This window comes from Seriola lalandi, unplaced genomic scaffold, assembly GCF_002814215.2.
Source record: "Seriola lalandi dorsalis isolate HSWRI2012SDOR001 ecotype SW California unplaced genomic scaffold, Sedor1 jcf7180002054365, whole genome shotgun sequence".
Taxonomy (NCBI): Eukaryota; Metazoa; Chordata; class Actinopteri; order Carangiformes; family Carangidae; genus Seriola; species Seriola lalandi.
Genome location: NW_019524918.1, coordinates 44,066 through 67,663, shown reverse-complemented (window position 1 = coordinate 67,663; position 23,598 = coordinate 44,066). Strand labels below are relative to the sequence as shown.

General features: G+C 39.5%; 1 protein-coding gene across 1 annotated transcript in view; it reads right to left on the bottom strand.

Moving 5' to 3' along the window:
• Positions 1 to 22,925, bottom strand: part of dph1 (diphthamide biosynthesis 1) — a 55,926-nt gene extending 33,001 nt beyond the window's left edge. The window contains exons 1-3 of the mRNA XM_023408534.2: positions 22,810 to 22,925; positions 20,584 to 20,733; positions 11,579 to 11,642 (exon numbers count right to left, since the gene is read on the bottom strand). Of these exons, the coding sequence (XP_023264302.1) occupies positions 11,579 to 11,642; positions 20,584 to 20,733; positions 22,810 to 22,879 (284 nt within the window). The 5' untranslated portion in view covers positions 22,880 to 22,925. The remainder of the gene's footprint in view (positions 1 to 11,578; positions 11,643 to 20,583; positions 20,734 to 22,809) is intronic.
• Between the last annotated feature and the right edge of the window lie 673 nt (positions 22,926 to 23,598).

Here is a 23,598-nt window from a genome sequence, read left to right as displayed (position 1 = left end):
AAAACCGACTGTATGCTACCTGCCTAACAACAAAAAGCAGACAAAGCTAACGACTACCTGGACAATATAGTGGAAGACTTAGCACCTATGAAGACAGACATTTCCCTTATGTAAGGAGATAATGAGTGTGAATGTTAGACTTACATTCAGGTGGTTGGAAACACACGGCAAATAAAAGCTAATGTTGCTCAATATGTCCTAATTGGGAGACTGCATTTAATGGCCGATTGCGTCACGGTGGCGTGACTAGGCTGTCCCCTTTCAAAGGTTCCTTCAAATGTGGTCAAGAAATGCAGCCTTCTTTTCCTGGGCAACAAAGTTTTCAAGGATGGATCCTTCGTGGCCCAACCTATCCCAAGATTCATTGAGGAAATAGTATGGCAGCAAACAACATCGACAAAGACCCCGAGGATTACACTTTTAAATGTAAACATTGGGTTAAGCTCTCTTGAACAACTGAGAAAACCAAAGGCCTTAAAACCGCAGGTTTCTGTGGAAACCTTACGTGTTGTCAAGGTTGCTAGGCAACATGAGCCATGCTTTGCAACGCAATGGTAAGGGCTGGTGATGCAAAGCGAAAATCCTCTGTCTCGTTTCGGTTCTGCCTTCGCAATCACGATGGCTACGAAGTGCCACACCTTCATGGACTGCATCTTCCGAAGTATGCAGCCCCTGAATTGGGACACAGTTAATGTCTCTCCACTGCCCCCAAATGGGCAAATACCTGTTATTGCAGGTTTAAGGGTGTGAGACTCAAAAATGCTACTACATAATCTGCTTGATTGACACCATGTGGGTGTGGTTTGATCAGAGTTGATGGATACTGCAGGCAAAAAAAGGAAACCCAACAACTGATACAATTTTATTAAGATGTTGTTAAACTGGCTGTTGCAAGGAAGTCCGTGATGTGACCTTTTCCCCAGCTGAGCCAAAAAACTGTGAAATAATCTCTAGTGAAATAATCAACAACATTTTGCAAACTGTCTGCAATCACTTTTGGTAAGAAGCCGACAGAGAATAGGTTTTGTAGACCTTTAAAATGTAACAACTACAATTCCAAGCTCAGACCCTGTGGACCTAATTTACATGCTGCGCCTGCTCATTCCAGTTTGGACAACCATATTTATCAACATAAAACTCAACCAAAAAAATTTAAGATTTTAAAAACCTTTTCTCGTTGCGATTGATGAAATCACATCCATCTAATCCCTCTTTCAGTCACCCCTGAGGCGTCCCTCTATCATCTGTCACTCGGCTCCCTCAAGTTATTTCAGTCCTTCTCCTCTCTCTTCATTTTCTCTAGCTTTCTGAGTCCTCACCTCTCCTCTTATGCTCCTTGTCATAATTTCTCTGAGCTGCTGTCTGTCATTACATCGCCCTCTTAATTTTTGGGAACGCCCACTCATTAGGGTATCTCTCAGTGCTTGACAAATCTAGTGATTGAGTTGTCCTTTATTTATCCTCTAACGAAAAAGGACGTTCTAATAGCTGCTTTTCTCTCTCTCCTTCTCTTGATAGGAGTCGTGTTAAGTTGAGTTACACTTTGTGCAATTAATATTGTGTTTTCCCTAACTCTATACTGTTTACTTAGGCATTTTCATGTGGGTACATATATGTGAAAAAATTTAACAAAATAATGCAAAATATACAAGAAAGATATGTTTGTGTTTTCATTAGGAATCATGTTCATCTTTTTCTAGCCATCCATTGGGCTCGGTTCACAACACTTGATGTTTCATTCAAAATTTCATGATCAAATGATGCTTTCCAATGTTTTTCTGTTGTTTTTATTCTTTCCATTTTGCGGATTGTGCAAGCCCCAATTTGCGTCCTTCAACTGCCATAGCAATGACAGTGGAATTACTGTGAAAGGACATTTTAAAAGCATACAAAATAATTCTCCCAACACATTCTTTCAAGGCTGTGCATAATATTACATGGCTCTCTGTGAGTGCAATTACATGGACATGTGCAGGGCACTGCGCTATCCAAAATGAGAGTGATCATGACCAGTCTGAGTGGTTGTACTGGAGCGGGAACAGAGGGGAACAGAGGGACTGTAACCTTCAGCACTAAGCACTGCTTATCTCTTCTACACACTGCTGAGAGGAGGGAAATGTGCTTGTATCATCACTTCATAAATAAGAAGTATCCAGTCTTGGACAACAACACCAAAAGAACTAGCAACTACTGCGTCAAAAGGCACACGGGACTCGACTCGGCCCAATTCCACGTTCGGTTTGATCGGTCTGGGTGAGGCCTCATTTCACTGCCATGGACCTCAGGTCTCTGTGTCAATATGTCCAATACCTAAGTGGATCTGAATGGACCCAAGCGTACACAGTATCAGGTGTGCTTTGAGGGGGAGAGGGAGACTGACAACTGTGACCTTCACAGCTCGCCGGAGCTTTACTCTGGGAGCTGATTCACATATATTAAATTGCTCCTTTGTCTTTTGTCCATGAATGTTTTATCAATGGTGCATGAGGCGAAAATAGGAGTTCACATTATTTACTGCATATAAATTTGTGTATGAAGCATATGAACAAAATCTTTTAGTTTCTATGACTTTACATTCTTAGAACATTACTAGTATTATCACTCTGCTCCGGTGTGGATGATTGTTGATTGATCAAATTAATTGATAGCGCATCATGCTGCTGCTGCTGGTCCGCATTTTGGATTGGGTCTAATGAGCCGCGGGTCTCATCTTAATTTATGCACGTTGGGTTCGGATATGGACTCTACAGTCTGTCTGAAAATTTTGGACCTGTGAAGACCTCTAATCACAACTTAAATCGGGCTTGCTCAGTTATGTCCAAGTTACAGCCAAAGTGACTTTTTTTTTTTCTTACTGTATCTGTAGACGGAGTACAGCTCTACAGCTCAGGCAATTTCCAAGGTGCTATCTGCCAAGATATCATATTACAGCATGTCAGCACCTATCTGGATTTCCAGGCTGCCTGGACATGATGTCCCTCTAGATGAGATGTGATTGAGATTAGCAAAGACAGAAACTGTAGGTATCATAGTGGTTCTCCAAGCCTTTGTCTGAGAGAAGCACAGGGACTTAGGTGTGGCTGATGCACTTATCGCTCTCCCATACAAATTCACCTGTGAAGGCATCAGTGTCAGAGGTGACAGGTACCTGCTCTGACAAAACTAGCTGGGGTAGTTGTAATGACAGTCTAGACTTTCATTCTGAAATGCTTGCCATCTCTTTTTTTTTTTTTTCTCTTCACTCTGTTGTATTTACCATTTTGAAAAGAATGTGGATAATAAGGAGATGGTTACATGAGTATAAATCTTGTTTGTGGTTGGGTTTGCCCTATTAGCAAATCTAACACCTATGAACTTTCTTTCAGTTAAATTTGGCTAATAGTCCCGAGTAGGATATTTAACCTTTGTCCTCTCTGATTTTGTCTTCAAGTCCATGTCTTCTCTCTGTACTTTGGAAAGGACAGAGGAACATAAAAACCTGACCGAAACTGACAAGGGCTTACATAGGGCTTACAGGTGGTAGCTGATGATGAGGTATTGTTGGAGCTCAGCATAGGCTTTGGGCCGTGTCTGGCAGGAGGCCTAATTAGACAGCACGTGGCTGTATGGCTGAGCTGGGAGCTCATATATGGATCTCACATACATGAGGTTCTCATATAGCTGAGGAGCAGGCTGAAGGTTAGAGTCAGCACAGACACACAACCATATTGCCCATTAGGTACAAAAACAAACGCATATGCACATACATACACTTTGTATTCTGGCACACAGACACATTCACTTACTTAACGCCCATATCTGTTGCTACAGCTCAGCTGTGCTGTGGGCGCTGTGAAGACTGTGACGGTGTGAGGACAAGAAGGCGTTCAAGGCTCCTACCAGGCTCCTTCCTAATGGTAGAGTTGACATTTACCCCAGGAGGCTGTGGGCTGGGGCTGCTGCTTCCACAGAAATGATTCAACCTGCCGTGCAGAATATAGAGGAATCCATTCTGATGGATGGAGACGGCTACGATGAAGGACCTAGCGATGTCTGGGGGCTGTGTGTGCATACTGAACCTTAATTTACCAAAACACACTGCATCTAACATGACGGTTACTTTAGCCATCTGGGGTCTATGCTGACAGTTATCTAGGATAAATACATGATGGAGAGAGACAGAAAAAAGGTACGGTATGTCAGTGGGATCACCAAGTGCGCATCTTCCATCACATGTTTTGTTCAATCATACGTACAAGCACACAACTCCTCCAGAAGCCTCAACAATGAGCGTCTGAGAACCAGTTCCCTCCACACCAGCTCGCCTTGCTGATCACACCTGACTGAATCCCGCTCTTGTTCTGACAGTCATGTTACTGCTGGTCACACATTTTTCAGACATTTGCCTTCACACTTTTCGACTATTTCAGAGGTCCACGGAGTGTCAAACACCTACATCACAAAAACTCTACTAGTTCTGATTAAGTGCAAGAAGTTTGGGGGCTTCTTGATGATTGCTGGGGAAACCGTCTGCCTGAGAGTAGTTTGAGAAAACCCTTTGCTCTCCTCTTTGGTGGACTTTTAGACCGACTTGAGATTGTGTTCAAAGTTGGTGTGAAAGCATTGATTGATTTCTTTGGTTACATTTTTTATTTAATTTCTTCTTTTTTAAATTTGAAACATCTAAACATTTTTATAGCTGATTTTAGTTGATTGCTTTGATATTTTAGTCGAATGCTTTTCCATATCCAACCTGCTCATTATCGATTGTTATATTTACCTGCTATTTTGATGATTGATTACTGATAATGGCATGCTTATATTTTGTCTATCTATTCTAGATTGAATTTGGATTTAATTATCAATTGATTATTTCTATGTTCATTTGATTAATTAAATGATTGGATTTACTTGTTGTTTGATTTGTGATTTTGGCTTCCTTAATTGGTTATTCAGCTCAGAGATGATGTTTTATGAATGCATTCAAAATCTGTATTGGAATTCATGTATGCTCATATTACAATCAGGACTAATCCCCTAAATTGGTTCTTCACCATAATGTTTCACACACACAAGTTTTTTCTTTCTTTTTTTGTCACATTTTTCTATTGTTATGGTGATATGTTGTGACTCCCTCCATCAGCTCAGTGTCTTTGGATGTTAGACACTGTTTATTATGCTGTTTTGAGATTCTTACAAATGGTAAATCTCTGACTCATCACTGTATACTCACTGCCGGGGCTGGTTGGCCGTTTCTGTAAATGCGCAGGCTTAGTCACTGGTCTATCTTTATTTATAAGGCCATTTTTGGGAAAGCTTCCTTCCTACTCTTGTTTCTATATTAATCAGAAATGTGGGCCTCATTATACTGTCGTCTGAAGACCCGGGATATTTTTTTGCTGACTGTTATTGTGCATGAAAATGTGGTGAATTGGTTTAGGGAAACTGCCAGGTCTAAGGGAAATGAGTAGTTTGGTGAGTGCCGAGGCTCATAGTAAAAAAAGCAAAAAGCAAATTACTCATACATTTTAATTTACTGATCTCTACTTTCCTCTATCCTGCTATCCTCCTTTCTTTTCTTGTGTTCACTATTTCAATGCATTTGACTTTATGTTCATTGTACTATACCTTTGCCTTTTTTGAGGCGATATATCATTTTTCTCTTTAAAAGGCGAGTCTGAATATAAAATTTAAATAATTACAAAGATCCACATAGCAGATCAGTCTAACAGCAGTATAAATATTCCAAACAAGGGCTAAGATAAATGTGTCCATTATGTTAATTTAGTCATTTAATGTAATAGCTGTTAAAGGCAGATTCCCTGTGCAGTCAGAAACATGGAAATAGACTGAATATAATCACATCAAAACATGTTGACTTAATCTACGTCTATGAAAACTTATTAAACTATTGAATAAAACCGCACCACAATTAAAACATGTAGTTTGTCTCCTATGATCTGACAAATGGAATCTGATGACTATTGTTCAGTCAGCAAAAGTAATGTTTCATTTTTCACTGTTGTTTTTCACTTCAATAATAGGAGCCCTTTGGCCTTGTGTGCTCAGCGAATTTGTAGTTCAAGCACCAAACAGCAGAGACCAAGACCCTGGATTAGGTTACAGGCCAACATCTCCATGTAGAGGCCCAGAGTTTTTTGTGCCAGGAGAACAGTGATTAACATTAAATGCTACTGCTTTCCTCAGGATTAGGATATGGCGACGGTCCCACACACCCGGCTTTCTGCTACTTGCTTTATATTCCTTCACTGTCACAAAAGCAGCAGCAGTAAATACTGAAGTAAGTTCATAAAAGTATCTTTCAGAGCTAGAATGAGACAGCTGGCATACCATCAAAGGCAATAAAACATATGGTACAGTGACAGCACATGCATCATCGCCCGCCTGCACAAGTTACTGTTTTTCTTTTACTCTGAAAGCTTTTCCTCTTTTGTTTACTGGTGAAAACATAAGTCTTTGTATTCGGTATGAATTTGTTTGAATTTGTTATGACAATCTCAACGCTGGAAGAGTAAAGAATCAAATGGCATGGAGAGAATCAGGTAGAGGAGGGAGGCACTGTGGGTATTTAGACTTCAGGCATCGGAGGAGCTTACTTCAAAGATTCTATAGATCTACGGTAAAGTATCAAGTGGGCTCACATCTTTCTTTGCCTGCATAGTGTGAACTGAAAACCAATATATGATATGGATTATTATGTGGGAAAAACATCTGTAGGTTAGTAATGAGGTCATGAAATGTTAAAATCCAGGGATATTATACAGTTTATTTACAGAATATTATACACTAATTTGACAGCGTATAAGACACATGTTTTATTTCAATTAAACAGCCCTGGACTAACCCCCACCTTATATCATCCTAACATTTTAGCATCTCTACATGGATGCTTGAATGTTTTTGTACATACATACATACATACATACATACACACACACACACACACACACACATATATATATATGTGTGTATATATATATGTGTGTATATATATATGTGTGTATATATATATACACATATATATATATATATATACACACATATATATGTGTGTATATATATATATATATATATATATATATATATATATATATATATATATATGTACACTGTAAATCCTGGGCTGTGACTTGAGCCTATAGAGCAACATGTAAAGAAGGTAGTCCAGTTTTGGTTTTATCTACTGAGGAATATTTCCTAAATTAGATCAGTTCTGTCTTTCAGTAACACAGAGAAAATTATATATTCTCTTACATCCTCCCGCCTTGATTACAGTAATGCCTTGTTTACTCGTGTGAACAATCATGGTATGGGGCAGCTCCAAAATTGTAGTATTGACCAAAACAAAGCGATTCTCACACATTATACCAATTTCGGCTCAACTGCACTGGCTTCTAGTCTCTTTTAGAATCCAGTTTAAAGTGTTTTTAATCACATACAAGGCTCTGAATGATCAGGCACTAGGTTTAAATCTCTGAGCTTCTTACACCGTACTGCTCAAGCAGGCCCCTCAGGTCTGCTAGTCTGGGTTTTCTAACTCTTCCAGAGTCCAGGTCTCAGTCAAAGTTCAGGTCAGCTGTGAGCATTAATATGTGTATTTGTATATATGTGTATATACTGTATTTGTGTATGTGTATGTATGTATGTTGTTTGAAAATTGCTCTATAAATAAAATTCTTCTTTTTCTTATATATTTTACGGATGATACATTAATGAGTTTTAATGGAAAGGCTATGTCCTGCATTTATATACATACATCATCTACTAAGTAACAAATCATGGTAAAATATGTTATCATCTTTTCCATAAGAAAATGCAACTAAAACTGCTTTATTATATGTATGCTTTAACCTTATGATTTTATAATCTATAACTTTATAACCTTTTACCTTATAATCACCTATAATTTCCTTGATTGAGACCTGATAAATAATGTATTATTCAGCCCTGAGTAGTGTCTGCAGGATTACTCTCAGGTTGGTTACATTCACAGCAACCTCCACCCTAGATGATAGGACAGCCTGTATGTTGCCTGAGAGGTGAAACCCAGGGCAAACAGATGACAGTATATCACTTGCTGGCTCTGGCAAAGCTTATTTGCTGTGAGTGCATGGTAATACTGAAGGCGACTCACATAAGCAATATTGAGCACTCAGAGCATCTCTCATCTGGATTCTGGCAGCTGGGCAGAAAGTTCACACTGTCTAAACATTTGAATAACTAAACCAAACTCAAACTGAACAAGTATTTATTTTGTTGTTTTTTTGGTTGGAATTCTTTTTAAAGCATTTTGAAGTCAGAAAGTGTTGGTCACTTTGGAGGACCCAGTTTGTAGCGCTGTTTCATTGTAAGTAAGAGCAAAATAATAACATCATGTCTATTCCCCTGGTTTTCACTGGGAATGCGACTAAAAGAGAAAGACAAGGAGAGAGAGGGAGAATCAGACATAAAAGACATACTGATAGATGTATAAATAGATGAGTAGACATATATATAGACCATGCTAGAAAAAGAAATTCACTGGCTAGCACATTAAGCATGGTAGACTGTAAAGTGCGCATATAGAAAGGGTGTGGGTTTTGACCTAAGTGTATTAACTGCAGCATGGCCATAATTCAGAGCAGCTTGTCCTCATTAAGACTTAGCAGTCCATCCCACTGAAGCGCCTTACTCTGAGGACAGCTTAGCCCTTTCATACCCATTTTGATATGGACCTCAGCCCTGTCTCCAGAGAACGAGGGACTGTGGCAGTGATGGTGACGGAAGAGCCGCCCAACTCCTGGGACCTCTGGTAACCCTCAACATAAGCTAGGCAACACAAGGTCAGCTGACTGCTGTGCCAACATGCAGAGGTTGCCGTCATTCACTCTCTCCAAACACCACCCTCCAATCCTACACTAGATCCACATTAGGATGGGTGCGCCCATTTGCTAGATTTTCATTGATTCAGCAACTGTCTTGGTGGCTGCTACGATAAAGTGCTCTGAAATAGCCATATTGTGAGTTATTGTGTTGACACCGTTATCGAAACTACTCTGACTTCCAGGGCATTATCTATCCGGACCAAGACAACCGAGTTTCTTTAGCTCCTCTTTACAAATGTTGCAATTTAATCCCCACATGAGGATAAAAGCTGACGACTTTAGCGTCACTGTTTGCTCCCATTGACAGTTGATGTGGCTGTCAACCACAACTGCCAATCCTGTGGCCATCACAGATGCAAAGCATGTTTCAGTAGATTCTCAGTCAGCCAGGTCATCACCTCTACACGTGGTAAATCAAAAGGCAACTGGACGTCGTGGGTGCCATTAACTGCAGACTTTTGGTCATCACACTTCATCACACACACCGCAGCTTCCAATCCTACAGGTGCAGACCTTTAACAAAGACTCAGTTGCTGTGTCTCCTAAGGTATTCATGGTGTTCTAATCTGTCAACCACTGTCATGTAGTGTCTCTGGTGGTCAGAGGATGATCCTTGTTTATTGGGACTTGATCTTATTTTCATAGTTTCGGCCACTAATATGATAACACAGCCAAGTTGTAGGTTTGGAAACAATCAAAAAAGTTTTAAACAAACGTAAGTATTGGGGGAAAAAAAAAAAAGCATAGGTGAACAGTTGTAAACATACATCCCAGTTTACAAACAAACTCTGTCGATCAGTTTTGACCTACAGCACTTGCTGTCGATGTGTAAACAGATATCTTTCCTTTGCAATCAGGGATTATTGCCAACAATTTAGGTGGGCTCACTTTCACTTCACCCTCCAAATAAAGCGGTTTAGATAATCTGTCTGAACTCCCATCTTGTTTGCAATCTGTCTGACTGCCTCACTTTTTTCTTTATCCAACTTTATTGGAGCAATATCAACATGTTCCCAGATCTCAGCCGTTACTTTGGTCAGTAAAATGCTATCATAGGAAAACCTGAAAAAATAAATCCCAAGTTGAAATAAAATGTAAATATCCTTTAAGGATGCAACTGCCATTGTATGATCCAGGACAAACAAGACGTCGGTGCACAAGATGGAAGATACTCAGAACTTTGCACAGGCTCTGATCCAGGACTTAAAGAACCCATCTGTTAAATCTGGAGAGACTGAAATTACTAAAACAGTACATGCAGAGGCAAAATGGCTTAAGGGAAACTATATAGAAGGACCTAATGAAGGGAAACCTTGAGAGCTGCTTCCCTGCCGCAGTCTCAGGGAGAAATCGTGTGGATGGTGAAGAGCGGGTGAAAAAGACAGACACGTGAGCGATCGACGAGTAGGTATGAAGACAGTGAGAAAAGCAATTAGTGTTCGCTAATTGCTCTCATTAGAAGAGATGGGGCCGATTTAGCAGACTCTATGATGGACAGTGACTCTTCAAACGTATAAATGTGAACTGCATGGGTTTGTGGTTTAAAAGTCATGCAGCACACGTTAGTAGCTCTCAGTCTGATAGCAGCAGGAATGATAAGACCAGACCCCTATCATCAAAATTTCACTCTATCGTCTTTCTTGTAGTGAAAAGAAATGCCTATTAAGAGAGTGATAGAAAGATAAAACGATAGAAGTCCGATACAGCTGGAGTAAAAAATGAACAAAATGATGGTGTAAAAAAATAGAGGATAGATAAAACAGTTGAGGCAAAGGAGAAAGACAACCGCCCTCCAGATGCTTCTGTGAGTAAGACCAAAGCTTTATAATTTATATGGTAAATAAATGTGTCTCAGTATAGTAATATAAAATGCATGTAAGAATCAAAAACACAATAATACAGACAAACTGTTGTGATCCCAGTTTCCTGCGTGAAATCAAATATCCAGCCTGCCTGAAAAACGTTTGGCAGCTCCCGCCACTCTATTCCTCATCTTGTCCATCTCATAATCAGGTTAGTATTGACTAAACACCTATGAAAGAGATCCACTCTAGGTGTTTAATGATAGCAGCCATTTTCTTTGAGAAAACACTTAGCAGAAAAGAGCTCCTGAGAAACAGAGGTCAACTCAAGGTGAGATGAGACCGCAGAGACAACAACCAGGGAGGAAAGTGGAAAAACAACGCAGCTCTTTCTTGTAGTTCACAGTGGCCCTCGCACAAGTGTATTTCAGAATGTGTGTTTCTGTTTACCAAGCACTTAAGTACAAATTTTATTTAGCACAGTGCAGACCAAACCACAGTGAAGCACTTTAATCCTGAAGCACTTCTCGCTGCAGGATGAAAAAAACAAAGCAACAACTTTGTGGTGTCTGTGTGACGGAGTGCTGGTGTGCAATAGGGCATATGCACACTGAAAGAAGATGTAATTAACAAGAATAATATCTGTCCCCTCCTCCAAACTGTGACCAAGGGAAGTTGCGATATCGGCACTGTCGTAAAAGCAGTGCAATTGTGTCTCATTTTCTGCTGAATCCCTGATTGAGTCGAAGGCGGGGAATTACGATAAAGCTCTCGCTTTCCTAATGAGTATCAAGTGGCTGTGGCAGTTAGAGTTCGTCCGCTGCTGCTCACTCAGAGACTCTCAAATAACTCAAGCAAATAAAGATTCAGAACGGCTTGCTTACTCTCTCTCTCTCTCTCTCTCTGCCTTACCTCTCAATGATGTCAGCGATGACACAGGCAAACATCTGCAGGCCCTCTGGAAGCTGCAAGGCCACTGGTGAGAGTGGGGAGAAAAAAAAACAAAACAAAAAAAAGCAAACAGAAGAGTTACACATTTGCACTAGAGTGACGGCAACATATTATTTAATAAATCCTGGAGAGTACAACTATACATAGCCCCTGCTACTGGTTCGGAGTACGCCACTGACAGCAAATAGTGACATTTCAGGGCAATTTCCCCTCTGCCACAGTAGTACTGTTGGTTTATTTTAGCGGGTGACGGGCTGTTGGAAATATAGTTCAAACCAATCACCACAGGTCTATCCTTACAACTCATGGCTTGTACCGAGCCATTAAACACTCTTTTTCCTGTCTCTCTATGCCTGCCACTGGCTCTGCGACTCACACACATCCACTCTCTCTGCTACTGAAACACACAAAAACAAGCTTTAAACAAGTTTACGTGTCACAGCTGGAATTTATTACGGACAAACTACTGATGAGGCTGCTATAAAACTGAAGTTAAACAACCTATTAACAAAACACTGGTCCTGCTGATGCTGCTGCATGTTGATAACAGGAAACCTACTGATCTACTGAGGTGAACCAATGGAAAAATCTCGATTAGGGCAGGATTTACTAAGTGGTTTTAAGTGGTTCGTTTCAGACTCACTCTGCATCAAGAGACGAACATGTTTTTTTTATCAAACAGGCAGAAGGCCCTGGAAGCACGGTTTCCCTGTCATCTCAACTGCACCATGCCTGCAATCAGTGAAGTACGGCTTGTTCCTTTATGCATATTCATTTCAAGAAAAGTCACATGTCAAATGATGACTGGAGATGTGATGCGAGGTTGCACATTCTGCTGGATTTGCTGCTAATATAAATGTGGGGATCAGCATTGCATGAAAGCGTCTCCACCTCTAAAAAAGCAGGTGCAGGTATATTAAAAGGAAGGTTGTAATGGGAAAAGGAAAATTTAAATAACATGTTTTCTATGGAAAGTGCGAGCTCACCACTAACACGTTGTGCGGGGGATTTTAAATAAATTAGCTCAAGTGAAAATATGAGCTTCTGAGAAAGAAAAGCAATGAGTCATTTAGCTTGAAACCAAATAAGCTGGTTTAACTTCTATATAATATAAAACATATTAATATGAAGCCGTATATAGCACATTTTTTTGATAAATTTACACATGATGCTGCTGTGAGCTTTGGAACTATAGTGACATTAGTCACGATGCTTCATTGTGTCAGTTGAATCAGCTGCTTCTCCTGGATCAGCTTCCTCTCCTTATATGTATATAATTATATGTGAATAGTGTTTTAAAATGTTTTAAAACAAAATGGTCTTTAAAAACAACTGTGGAGACTTCCTACATTTTCCGCTTCAATGTGTTCGATCATTACCATCAAAATAAAAAAAGTGCTCTGAGAACACATTATCACATTATCTGAACTCCGTGTTGTCATGGGGTTGGATGTCGGCTGCTAACATTTTTGAGATTTTCATGTGGGCCAGGAGTTGAAAAGGTTGGGAAGAATTAGATTAGAAGATTATATAAAAAGTAATGCTTTCAAAGTAGAGCTTTCATTTTTCAACATCTCTATAAATACAGACATTTTTATGAGTTATACGTGGTCAAATAAATAAATAAAATGTCACTGCACTAATGAGTGTCCTGTCCTTTGGGGATTTCTTACGAGATAAGTCTTCTATGTCTTTTGGCGGAGTCCATGATTCAGTATACATTAATCCACCCATCTTGTCATCAATAAACATGATGACATCTCGGTATCAGTGACTAGTCAGATATTGATTATGCCAACGCTAACCCCGCAGGAAGGAATAACAGGACAGGAATCAGAGCGTGAAGTGGATAAAGACAAGAGTGACAGAGAAGAGATTAGTAAGCAAAGCAAATACGGTGCTGGGAGATGGCTCACACGCTAATAATAATAATAGTTTCCCTAGTTCCTCAGTTTGAAATAGAGTAGAGTTAGAGTGTAACATTTACCGATATACCAATTCAGGCTGCAACTAATGACTTTTTCTTTCTCCAGAAATCTGTTAATTGTTTTTCCAGACAACCGATTACGGATATGGTGATGGTGAGAATCACAATTTCCCGGAGCCCCATGTGAAATTTAAATTTCTTGTTTGGATTAACAGTGCAAAACCGTCAAGAGAAGAGCCACTTGTCAGAGATATAAAAACAGACCAAAGTAGGAATTCCTCATATTTGAGAAGCTGGAACCAGAAAGTATTTGGAAATCTTGCTTGATAAAATGACGCAAACATTTAATCAATTAGCAAAAATAATTCCAATCCATTTCATCCAGTAAAGACATCAATGAACAAACGTGTTTTCCAAGAGAACGAAAGACGTTAAGGAAATCCCTTGTTTCACCAGCAGATAAACATACTTTTCAGAGTAGATAAAAACCCTAAAACATTAAAAACATTAACATTTGATGGAATTAGCTGAGAACTGACTATTGTTTTAAATACAAAACTCAAATGTAGACTCCAGTTTGAGGATTATTTCATAAACTCATTAACTAATTTTCAGTTAAGTGTGAGTGTGTTTTTTGTCTGTTTGTAACTGTGTGAAATATAGAGGTTCCACTGTTCAGTGGTTGTATGTGTGTGTGTGTGTGTGTGTGTGTGTGTGTGTGTTGTGTGTGTGTGTGTCAGCAAGGCCTCCTGTCAACAGGTTTCTTATTCCCATTTAATGCCCTTTGTGAAGTCAGTTATTTAAGGTTGGTGTGAATGTAAAATGATCACAGACATGCATTCACAAGGTGTTGACCATTTCAGTGTGAACTCCCTGTCACCGCTTCAGACACACGGAGTCAGCACCTGGAGGCAAAGGCTTTGCTGCAATCAACCGTGCCATTTTCCCCCAGTCACACTCTGTCACACCTTACTTCAATAAATCCATCAATGTCTCCACGGACACTTATAATTCGAAAACACTGAATGTTTTCACATGACTAGGCCCGAAACGATTTCGAGACTTCAGTGCCAGACAGCATTAAACAATAAAAGCTGGGATCGACTAAAGGCCGGGAAGGTTGAGGGAGGATGGCCAGGAGATGGAGTGATAGATGGAGCGATGCGAAGAAGAGGAGCGAGAGCACTATTTACTGATGAAAGGTTAAGGGATCACCAGGAGCTCATGCAGACAGTGAGAGACAGGTCATTACCTCGAAAAGGGCAAGTTTATTAACAGAGAAAGGTTTCAGAGCACACCTCTGCCCCGGCTGACAGAAGCAAAGCGCCTTCTCCATCTGCTCCCCCCAGCGAAAAGGTGAGTCAGATGCTGGAGGTGGGACTGGCTGTTTGAATGAATATTTACACGCATGCATGATAAGCTGCTTCTAACTTTGGAAGTAGAGACCTGCTCCAAAAAAAAAAAAAAAGATGAAAAATAAAGCATCCAAATCATGGAGACATAAAGAGAGACAAGAAAAGTTTGGATGGTTTTTACTATTACTTCATGAATTTCCCCAAGAGGATAAAAATGATGATTGTTTGTTTGTTTGTGTGTATTTATGTATCTTTCTATCTATCTATTACATACAAGCAGCTTTGTCAAGTTGCAGTGACAAAAAACTCCCTTATACATGAAGCCAAACATGAAGTGTCAATCACCAATCATTGTTGTCCTATGACATATCTATTGTTGTAACGCCATTAGCTGTACAGGCAACAAGAGAGCTACATTTGGGATTATGGTAACAATCAAAGACAGGAGGTAAACTAAAGAAATTGCTGGGAAGTCCAATTTATCAGTGAACCGCAAACTGACCGGATAAAGCCGAGGGATTACTGTGAATTTCCAAAAGGGGGGTTTTGGCCGGGAAGATGAGAATAGTGCTACAGCTATAGATAGGGTTCATCCTGTAGCAGATTCTGATTGTGGCTGTGGCTGAATGTGTACAGTAACATTTAGGCTGAGCTGTGAAGTTTCGTCAAATGTCAATTAAGGCAGGAGTAGCACGCTGATGATAATTCATGTCTGTCCTCTGTCTTCACATACTGTATGTTATGGAATGGAAATGGCCAATATTAGAAAAAGGGGGACAAAATGAATTAATTGAATGAACAAATATAAACATACCCAGTTTATTGACTTATGCAACAGTCCTAGAACAAATCCTGTGTCCATGATGTTGAAACTATTTTAGAGGTGCTGGCTGCTACGGCAGGATATGCAGAATTCGTTCCAACCTGATTCCCATTTTGATCATATAAATTAACCAAAATACTCTGACATAATTCACTACATTTTACAGATTACACTCATTATCATGACTTCTTATTTATTTTGAGTTGTCTACATTTGGAAAGTCTCTACAGTATGTGCAGACTTCCACATGCGTGAATGAAAGTCACACAAACAGCCTCTGAATGTCAGATGTGTATTCACCATTCATAAAGCTGTATTCAGCAAACACAAAAAATTTCCATATGTGCGTGTCCGGTCTGTAGATACCAACAATGACTCTGATCTGCTTGAACTTTCCACTGGCAGCCGGCACTCTCACTACTGTCATGTTTTCTATAAAGGAACACGCTGTTCAGACAGAGGGGAAAAGGCCATCTTGGACTGCTTACTGAGGAGTCATTTTGTACTCTGGGATGAAAGAAAACGCTGGTTCTGTTATTTAGGGTGGCAACAAAAAGACTATTTAGAAAAGGACCATTCATTTATTGGAGAAAAACAAGTCCCCAGCCATGGACGTAATTGTCATTCCGGACTTGTGAAGCACTTCTGTTCAGTGTGGTGGGCCATCTGTGGCTTAGCTGGATGTGTAGTTAGTTAACATGCAGCACTCAGGAATCTTCGATTGAAAATTCACTTTAAAAAAAAAAAAGAAAAAAAGAAAAAGATTTTGTGATTACAACATTATTCCCATTACAGCTTTCTCTTATTCTGCCCACAACCTGTGCTCTCATAGAAGTAACTTTACCATGGGGGGTGGGGGGGGCTGAAGAAACTAAAAGGAGGAATTAAAGGCTCCACGTGTTGCTTATTGTCCTGAAGCTCAAGGAAACTAGCACCAGGAAAGTGTCAACTGTGCTAAGCTTTTGATTGTCTGTAGTTTAGCTGTGAGAAGACCTTGGGAAACAGAACAAATCCTCAGGCATTTCACAAACCCCCAAGGGAAACTTGTTCATGGATTCAAGGTCCCCCAAGACACTCAAGGCCGTACTGCTTTTTCACTTCTATGGCTTTATCTCTGTCTTGTCTAATTTTTATTTTTTCCCCAAGTGCGATTCAGTAGTTTCAAGGCTGAAAAACTGTTGCGTAACACACTGCAGGCCACAGAAAATATGGTATGAATGAACACAAACTGAGATCAGCCAATATGTCATTAATGATATTACGCAGGATTGGTCGAGTTTCAAATAAAGATGATTTAACCACAGTGGACAACCTTGTTCTCTTAATATTGTGGATATATTAGTTTAACTTTACATCAAGAGCAGAGTTTCATTACCTGGAAAAACATATAGTAGCTACAATGAAATGAAGCAGTGTTGCAAGGGGCACAACCACTTGTTTCTATAGAATATGGATAATTACATTGTTTCCATCTTTTTTCTTAATGGCCAGAAGAGCCTCCATCTGGCCTTTTCATAGGTCTGAATTCCTGTCATAAGCGTGTCACTCAATGCTATTGCTTCTCTATTAACAAAAGACTAAACTCAGGTCAGCTAGTTATCAGAATCTGATTACATTTTGTGTTGACTTGTTTTTATTTGAACTGAATGTGCGACAGTAATGGAAACAGCCGACTGCCAAAGTCTGCAGAACTGAGCTGCTCTCGTAAGGAGCTGAGATGCACAACAGATGATTTCACAACAACACAATTAGAATGAAATGAGGAAATTAAGCAAAACAACACATGGCTTTTGACTATTTATAAAGCTCAGCAAAAGAGCCTGGGCAGCGAAAAAATAAAATTCTACTGTATGTCCCTTAGTCCTCGATTTCAAAAGCGAGTTCAAAGGCTGACAAAGAAACAGGTGGACACAAAAAGGAGCACAGAGAGAGAGAGACAGAGAGAGAGAGAGATAGAGAGAGAGAAAGACAGAGAGAGGGAGAGAGAGAGAGAGAGAGAGGGAGAGAGGGGTGATAAGGTGTGTTATACTCTCTGAGTTCAGAGAGAGAGGATGAGCTCTGATAAAATAAATAAATAAATTAAATAAATAAAAAAACGTCACACAACAAAAAAGCAAACCCAGCAGGCGGTGGTAAACCACACACTCCCCACAGGGACATCAAAAAAATGATTCAATCCTCTTGGCATGCCATCTACATATTTCCACCCAAGGCAGGAGCGACTGGGATTTTGACATTTATATTAGTGAAGGACGGTTTTCTTCTTGGGCTGCAGGCCAGCATTGTAACACTACCCCATGACCCGTTTCACAGGCAACACTGCAAATCAAGTAAAAGTCAACTTTCACATTGTTAGACATTGTTTAGCTTCTATTATGAATATGTGTCTAGATGGAGACACTGCTATCATCCGTAGCTAGGGTACCCTGAGTCTTATAGATAAGGGTTTACAAGGAAAGAGTAGCTACAAGATATTGTTCAAATCTAGTTCTTGTCAAGGATGAGCTAAGTAGGGAAAGGGACAAGATATGTAATATTAATTAGGTAAGAACCTGGAGAATGCAGATTTTGGTGACCAATAGCCTCTTCATAGATGAATGTTTAGGATAAAGTTAAGTGCAAAGCTTACAATAAATATAATTCTGCCTGAGACATCTGAACTCCTCGTCACTGCGTTTTCTCCAGCTCACAGGAATTTCAAATCACAATGATGACAACTTAATAGAAGCACAGAAGACCGTAAGCCTGAACCCTGGTTTGTTTCTACAGTCTCACACAAGCGTCCCTCCAAACTGTGGGTCGGCTGTGTAACACACATTCACAACACTATACACCAGCGATGTCATATCGATGAGCATAAGTTCTGTAGAAACAGACAGTGAAAGGGAAGTACTGGATGCGTCATCAGTGATTCTGTTTCTTTGCTTCTTTGTTTCCCTACCGACTTTGAAAAATAGTTCAGCCTCCACACTGTAAAGCTGACAGGGGACTGGCTGGACCGCTCCAAAGCTGCTGGTACTAATTACAAATCCTGTTTTGTTTTGTTTTTTTTTGTTCTGTCACTATCACCTAATAATAACGATGTAAAATTACCATCCCATGTCACTGAATGCAGTTTTAGAGCAAAAAAAATGATGTGCTTGTTGCCACACACCACTTTCTCGATGTCAGTGAAGCCTCCCGCTGTGTCCACACTCTTAGTTCTGAGGCTGCGATCCCACTGCAGGCCTTGCTCCTCCACTCATCTCAGATGTGATGATTCTGTTTGATTGAACTATATTTTTTTTAAGCGACCTATATCTTATATCCGTTTTAAATGACCTCCATCCTGAAATAACACCACTGAACAAAAGATATCACAACGAAAGATACAACATGTCTGTCTGTCAGAAACAACAGAAATCGTTTCCCAGCTGATAAAGAGAATATTTTTTCTCCTTTTGCTCAGAGACTGGGTTTGAACTCTTTGTTGTTTATGAGGCCAAGTACTACTTCTGATAAGCATCCAAAAAAATTCCCCAAAAAATATAAACTCTTGTACTTGCTTTTAGTTACACTGGCGAGAAGTAGTCTGAGTGTGAACACACAATCAGCTGCAGTGTTAGTGGATCCTTCCAACTCTGTCAATAACACATAAGCACAATTCCCAGGCGGACTGTCCCCTCCCTGAAGATCAAAGGAGGATTACCGATCCCCATTCACAAATTCTGTGCTAACCGTCTGTAAAACACCACTCGGAGTGATTGTGAACAGCATCCTGCATCACTTTAGAGTCCGTGCTGTGCTATAAGAGTGAACACACCACAAGAAAAAAGGCTTTTTTTCCTGAATTATGTCACAGCAGAGCCACAGATGCATCATCATCTTTAACATACCAATTTTTATGTATTCATTTTTACAGTTTTTCGGTTGTGTTGTCCATTGTTAAATGTGTGTTCAGTGCTGAGAGATTTGAATTGCATTGACATAAGTATATGGGACGACCTACATGGCCTTTTAAAAACTGGGTCTGTCATTGATTTGTCAAAACACTGGATAAACCTGCGTGAACATCGCAAGACTGTACATTCGTCATCCAAGTAGGTCAAAGCGCAGATGTGCTCATGGAGGGCTTTTTGTATTAATGCTCATGCACACAGTCTGTAAACACTGGATTCTTAATGCTCTGTAACCTGTGTGTTCAGACCTTCAAGCTGACGTGCTAACGCTCTATAAACAGCAGTTGTTAATGAGGTGTGAATAAGAATGCAGAGGAAAACACTTGAGTGCTGAACTGTGTTATAAACCCTCAACTTACACCTCTTATCTTGTGGTGCCACTGACATTACATGGACATAAAATGAATATTGTTGAATGAAGGTGATGAAGGGAATAGTAATACAGTGCAAATGGTCATGAGTTCTTTTTAACTTTTAACAAAAAGTGTTCTGCTCCATCTCTGCCATCTCATGACAATAATTACACAGCCTCTAATGTGAAGCGAGGACAGTTTAAAAGACTGTATTTATTTCAGACCCTTTACTTCCATGTAACTTCATCCAGCCTCTGCTCCAGCTCAGCTAATGTAACTTAATTCAGAAGTCAATTGTGCAAATTAAAGTGTTTTATATATCTGTGCATGTGTGTGTACTTAGCTATATTTCGACTTTATTTGTGAGCACTATGACACTGTTGAATACTGTTTTTTTAAGTGAGTACCACCCAGACTCTGTTTTTACCTTTGCAGTAAAGCTTATTTCACTACTGGCATTTTTCCCCAACAGCAACAACAGTGAACACCTCTGTTAAAAGAGTAAATATAGATTCCTAGTCATGTGCAAAATGAATCGAGTGTATATATTAAAGAAAGAACAGAGCTCACCTCTCTTAGCGTTGGCTTGTCTCACTCGCCAAACTGTCTTCTGGATCTCAAAGTTGTAATTTGCAGGCAGGGCTTTGATCGCCTCCTGTAACTCGGCGTCTTGCAGGATTTCATCTGGAATTTGATTGGCGACCCGGCGTGGTCCTCGGACTGAAGAGAGGGTTAAATGATGGAGCTGTTAGCAATGTGGTGAACACAGACTGAAGCCATCATCTAACAGACCTAACTCTCCTTACATTCTTCAGACAAACGCAGGAGTTATGGGTGAAGTTAAATCTTTGCGAGCCTCCTGCACCAAATTAAGCTATAGACTTTCAAACAAGCGCAAGACATGTTCTACAGTTTGGAAAAGATCTTGGAGTGTGGAGGAGGTTAATACAGGTCAGGAAAGCTGTTGTTGTTGAAAGTTGTTTTGTCATCAGCACTTTACAAATGCATCTCTCACCTCTGCAGTAATAGGCGACAAACAATGAGGAAGGAGAGGTGGGGAATTAGACAAATTTTTTGTTGTAGCATCTCCTGAAAATGTTTTTCTACCAGCTGCTGTGTAGCTGGAAATGTCAGCTGAAATGGGAGATACACTGAGGGAGATTTTGCTGGCAGAGTTTGAGCTCCAATACAGTCTTGTTCCCAGGTACAGCCAGGATTTGACAAGCACAATGTATAATCTACAACTGGGACTGCACCGGCATTTTTTAATTTACTGTCTTTTATTCCATTTTTAATTTGTATTTTGGCTACAACCTTCTGTCTGCTATTGTTTGTTGGTTTTCTTGATAGACAGCAGGACCATGCACCACTTTATTTTCCACCACTGTATTGACATGATTGGTTTGGTGTTGAGTTCAATAAATAACTCAGACATTCAGAATTGTTTTTTCTATAAAAATGTAAATGTAAAACTTGTTAAAACACTCAAACTAAAGTTATCGTAATTAATCCAACCTTTGAACAAGTGTCTATGTAAATCTTTGCCACCAGACACTAAAGACACTGTTTTGCTTTTCAAGAAAAACTCCTGTCTAGTATCGTCTTATCTACAATAATCTTGATTAAAAACAACTTTTATAGTCCTTTCTAGATATGGGCCACAAGGATCATCGTCAGCTTTCTCCTCTGGCAGTAACCCTGCATCGCGTCAATTGCTATACAGATGATTTGCAGTGTGGAAGATGTTTTGGCAGTTTAAACCTCCTCTATCTTATTGACATTTTAAAAACACGACTCAACTAATAACTGTAGTGTCTGCAAAGAGCTCCTGTTATAGCTTTTCCCTATAAACAGGATGTGGAAGTATGAGCGAACCGAAACAATTTCCTTGTAATTTCTTTTGTGTGTCTTCCTTTGAAAAGTTTAAAGCGGAAAATGACAGAGTACATGCTGGGATTGTTTGAAATCATGTTGGAAAATGTCTGTCTGAATCAAAGTTAGATTGCGTATGCTGTGTCATGCTGTTGGATACACTGCAGGGTTGCCAAGAATAATAATGTAACTTGCATTTTTAAGTAAACATCCTTAGCATTGACAGTAGCTACATCAGATCCTGCCACATACTATAAAATTTGTGTCTGGTCTCTCAACCACCTCCTTTACAATGCATGCAGCCGCCTGTTCAAATTATCCACAAGCTTTGAAAAACATCAGTAAAATATAAGTCCAATATAGGACAAACAACCACTGCAACTCAATTTAATTAATAGATTAATTACATTATCTAAGACGTTAGGCGTGCAATCGTCTAATCAGAGAAAATGCCATGTTTTCAGGTCATATTTATTTTCAATGTATTCAACAAGAAGATATTGATCTGGTGTTGTACTAAATCAAACGCCACACTGAAACACAACATCTTTCATAAACCCTCAAACACTCAACTAATCTGACTTCCTGTTCCACAAATACGCCACATCGATCTAATGAAACCTGGTGAGTCATGTCGACAACACTGAACACGAACTGGATGCTAACTATGAGGCTAAAGAAGCAAATGTTCTGTCATGTAAAGTGATTATAATGTAGACAGCCGGAGAGCTAGTAAACAGCATGCAGACTAGACATCATTGCCAGTTGCAAGTGCAAGTGTTGTGCTGACAAAAAAAAAAAAAACTGAATGTCGTAGCTCCTTCTCATCGACGTGGAGGCCAGGTAACTGTATAACGTGCTCATAGAAATGATAAATTTCACCGCCTCCTGTACTGAACGTTCATTCTCCACGTTAATATTTACCTGTGGGCTTTTTGGCAGGAACAATCTGGACTTCACTCGAAGGCGCAGCCATGTTTTTTTCCCCAAACATAAAACATGTGAGGAATAAAAAGGGGAAACCAATCGACTGAGGAGGACAGTGGAGAGAAGTCGAGCACCGATGTAATCGATGTCACTGAACGGGACAGGAGGAAAGACCGGACCGTACCGATAGACCAGAGCAGTTCACCAAGGTATACAGAATTTCTATGGGTTAAAGTGCAGTGGCAATATATAAAATAAAATAAAATAAAAAGTTCAATTTAGTCTCGAGGTGCTTTATACATCATATAAAATCACTAAAATGTAAATAAATATGATAAAAAAATAGAAACAACACAATAACAGAAAGTAAACATACAATTAAATAAAATTAAATAAAACATAATTTATACACTGAGCCCCAGTTTCAAAGTGCTTAACTTAATAAAAAATAACAATTAAAATATCAAATAAAAAATTAATCGAAAAATAATACTTAATTACAATAAAATCAAACAGGGGAGAGGATTTTTAGAGCATGAGTAATTCAATGCGACAGTTTCATAGTGTTTTACATTAAAAATCAAATAAAATATAAAAGAAATGTGTGTCTGTGTGAGTGTGTGTGATTGAGAGAGAGAGAGAGAGAGAGAGAGAGAGACTCAGTTTATGCAATAATCCATTATCTATAAGAGAGATCTGATTTGCAGACTATTTGATCAGGAAATCAGTTTCTTTTATGAAAGCAGAATGGGGAGCAGCACAAATCTCCCGTGATGCTTTGTCTGG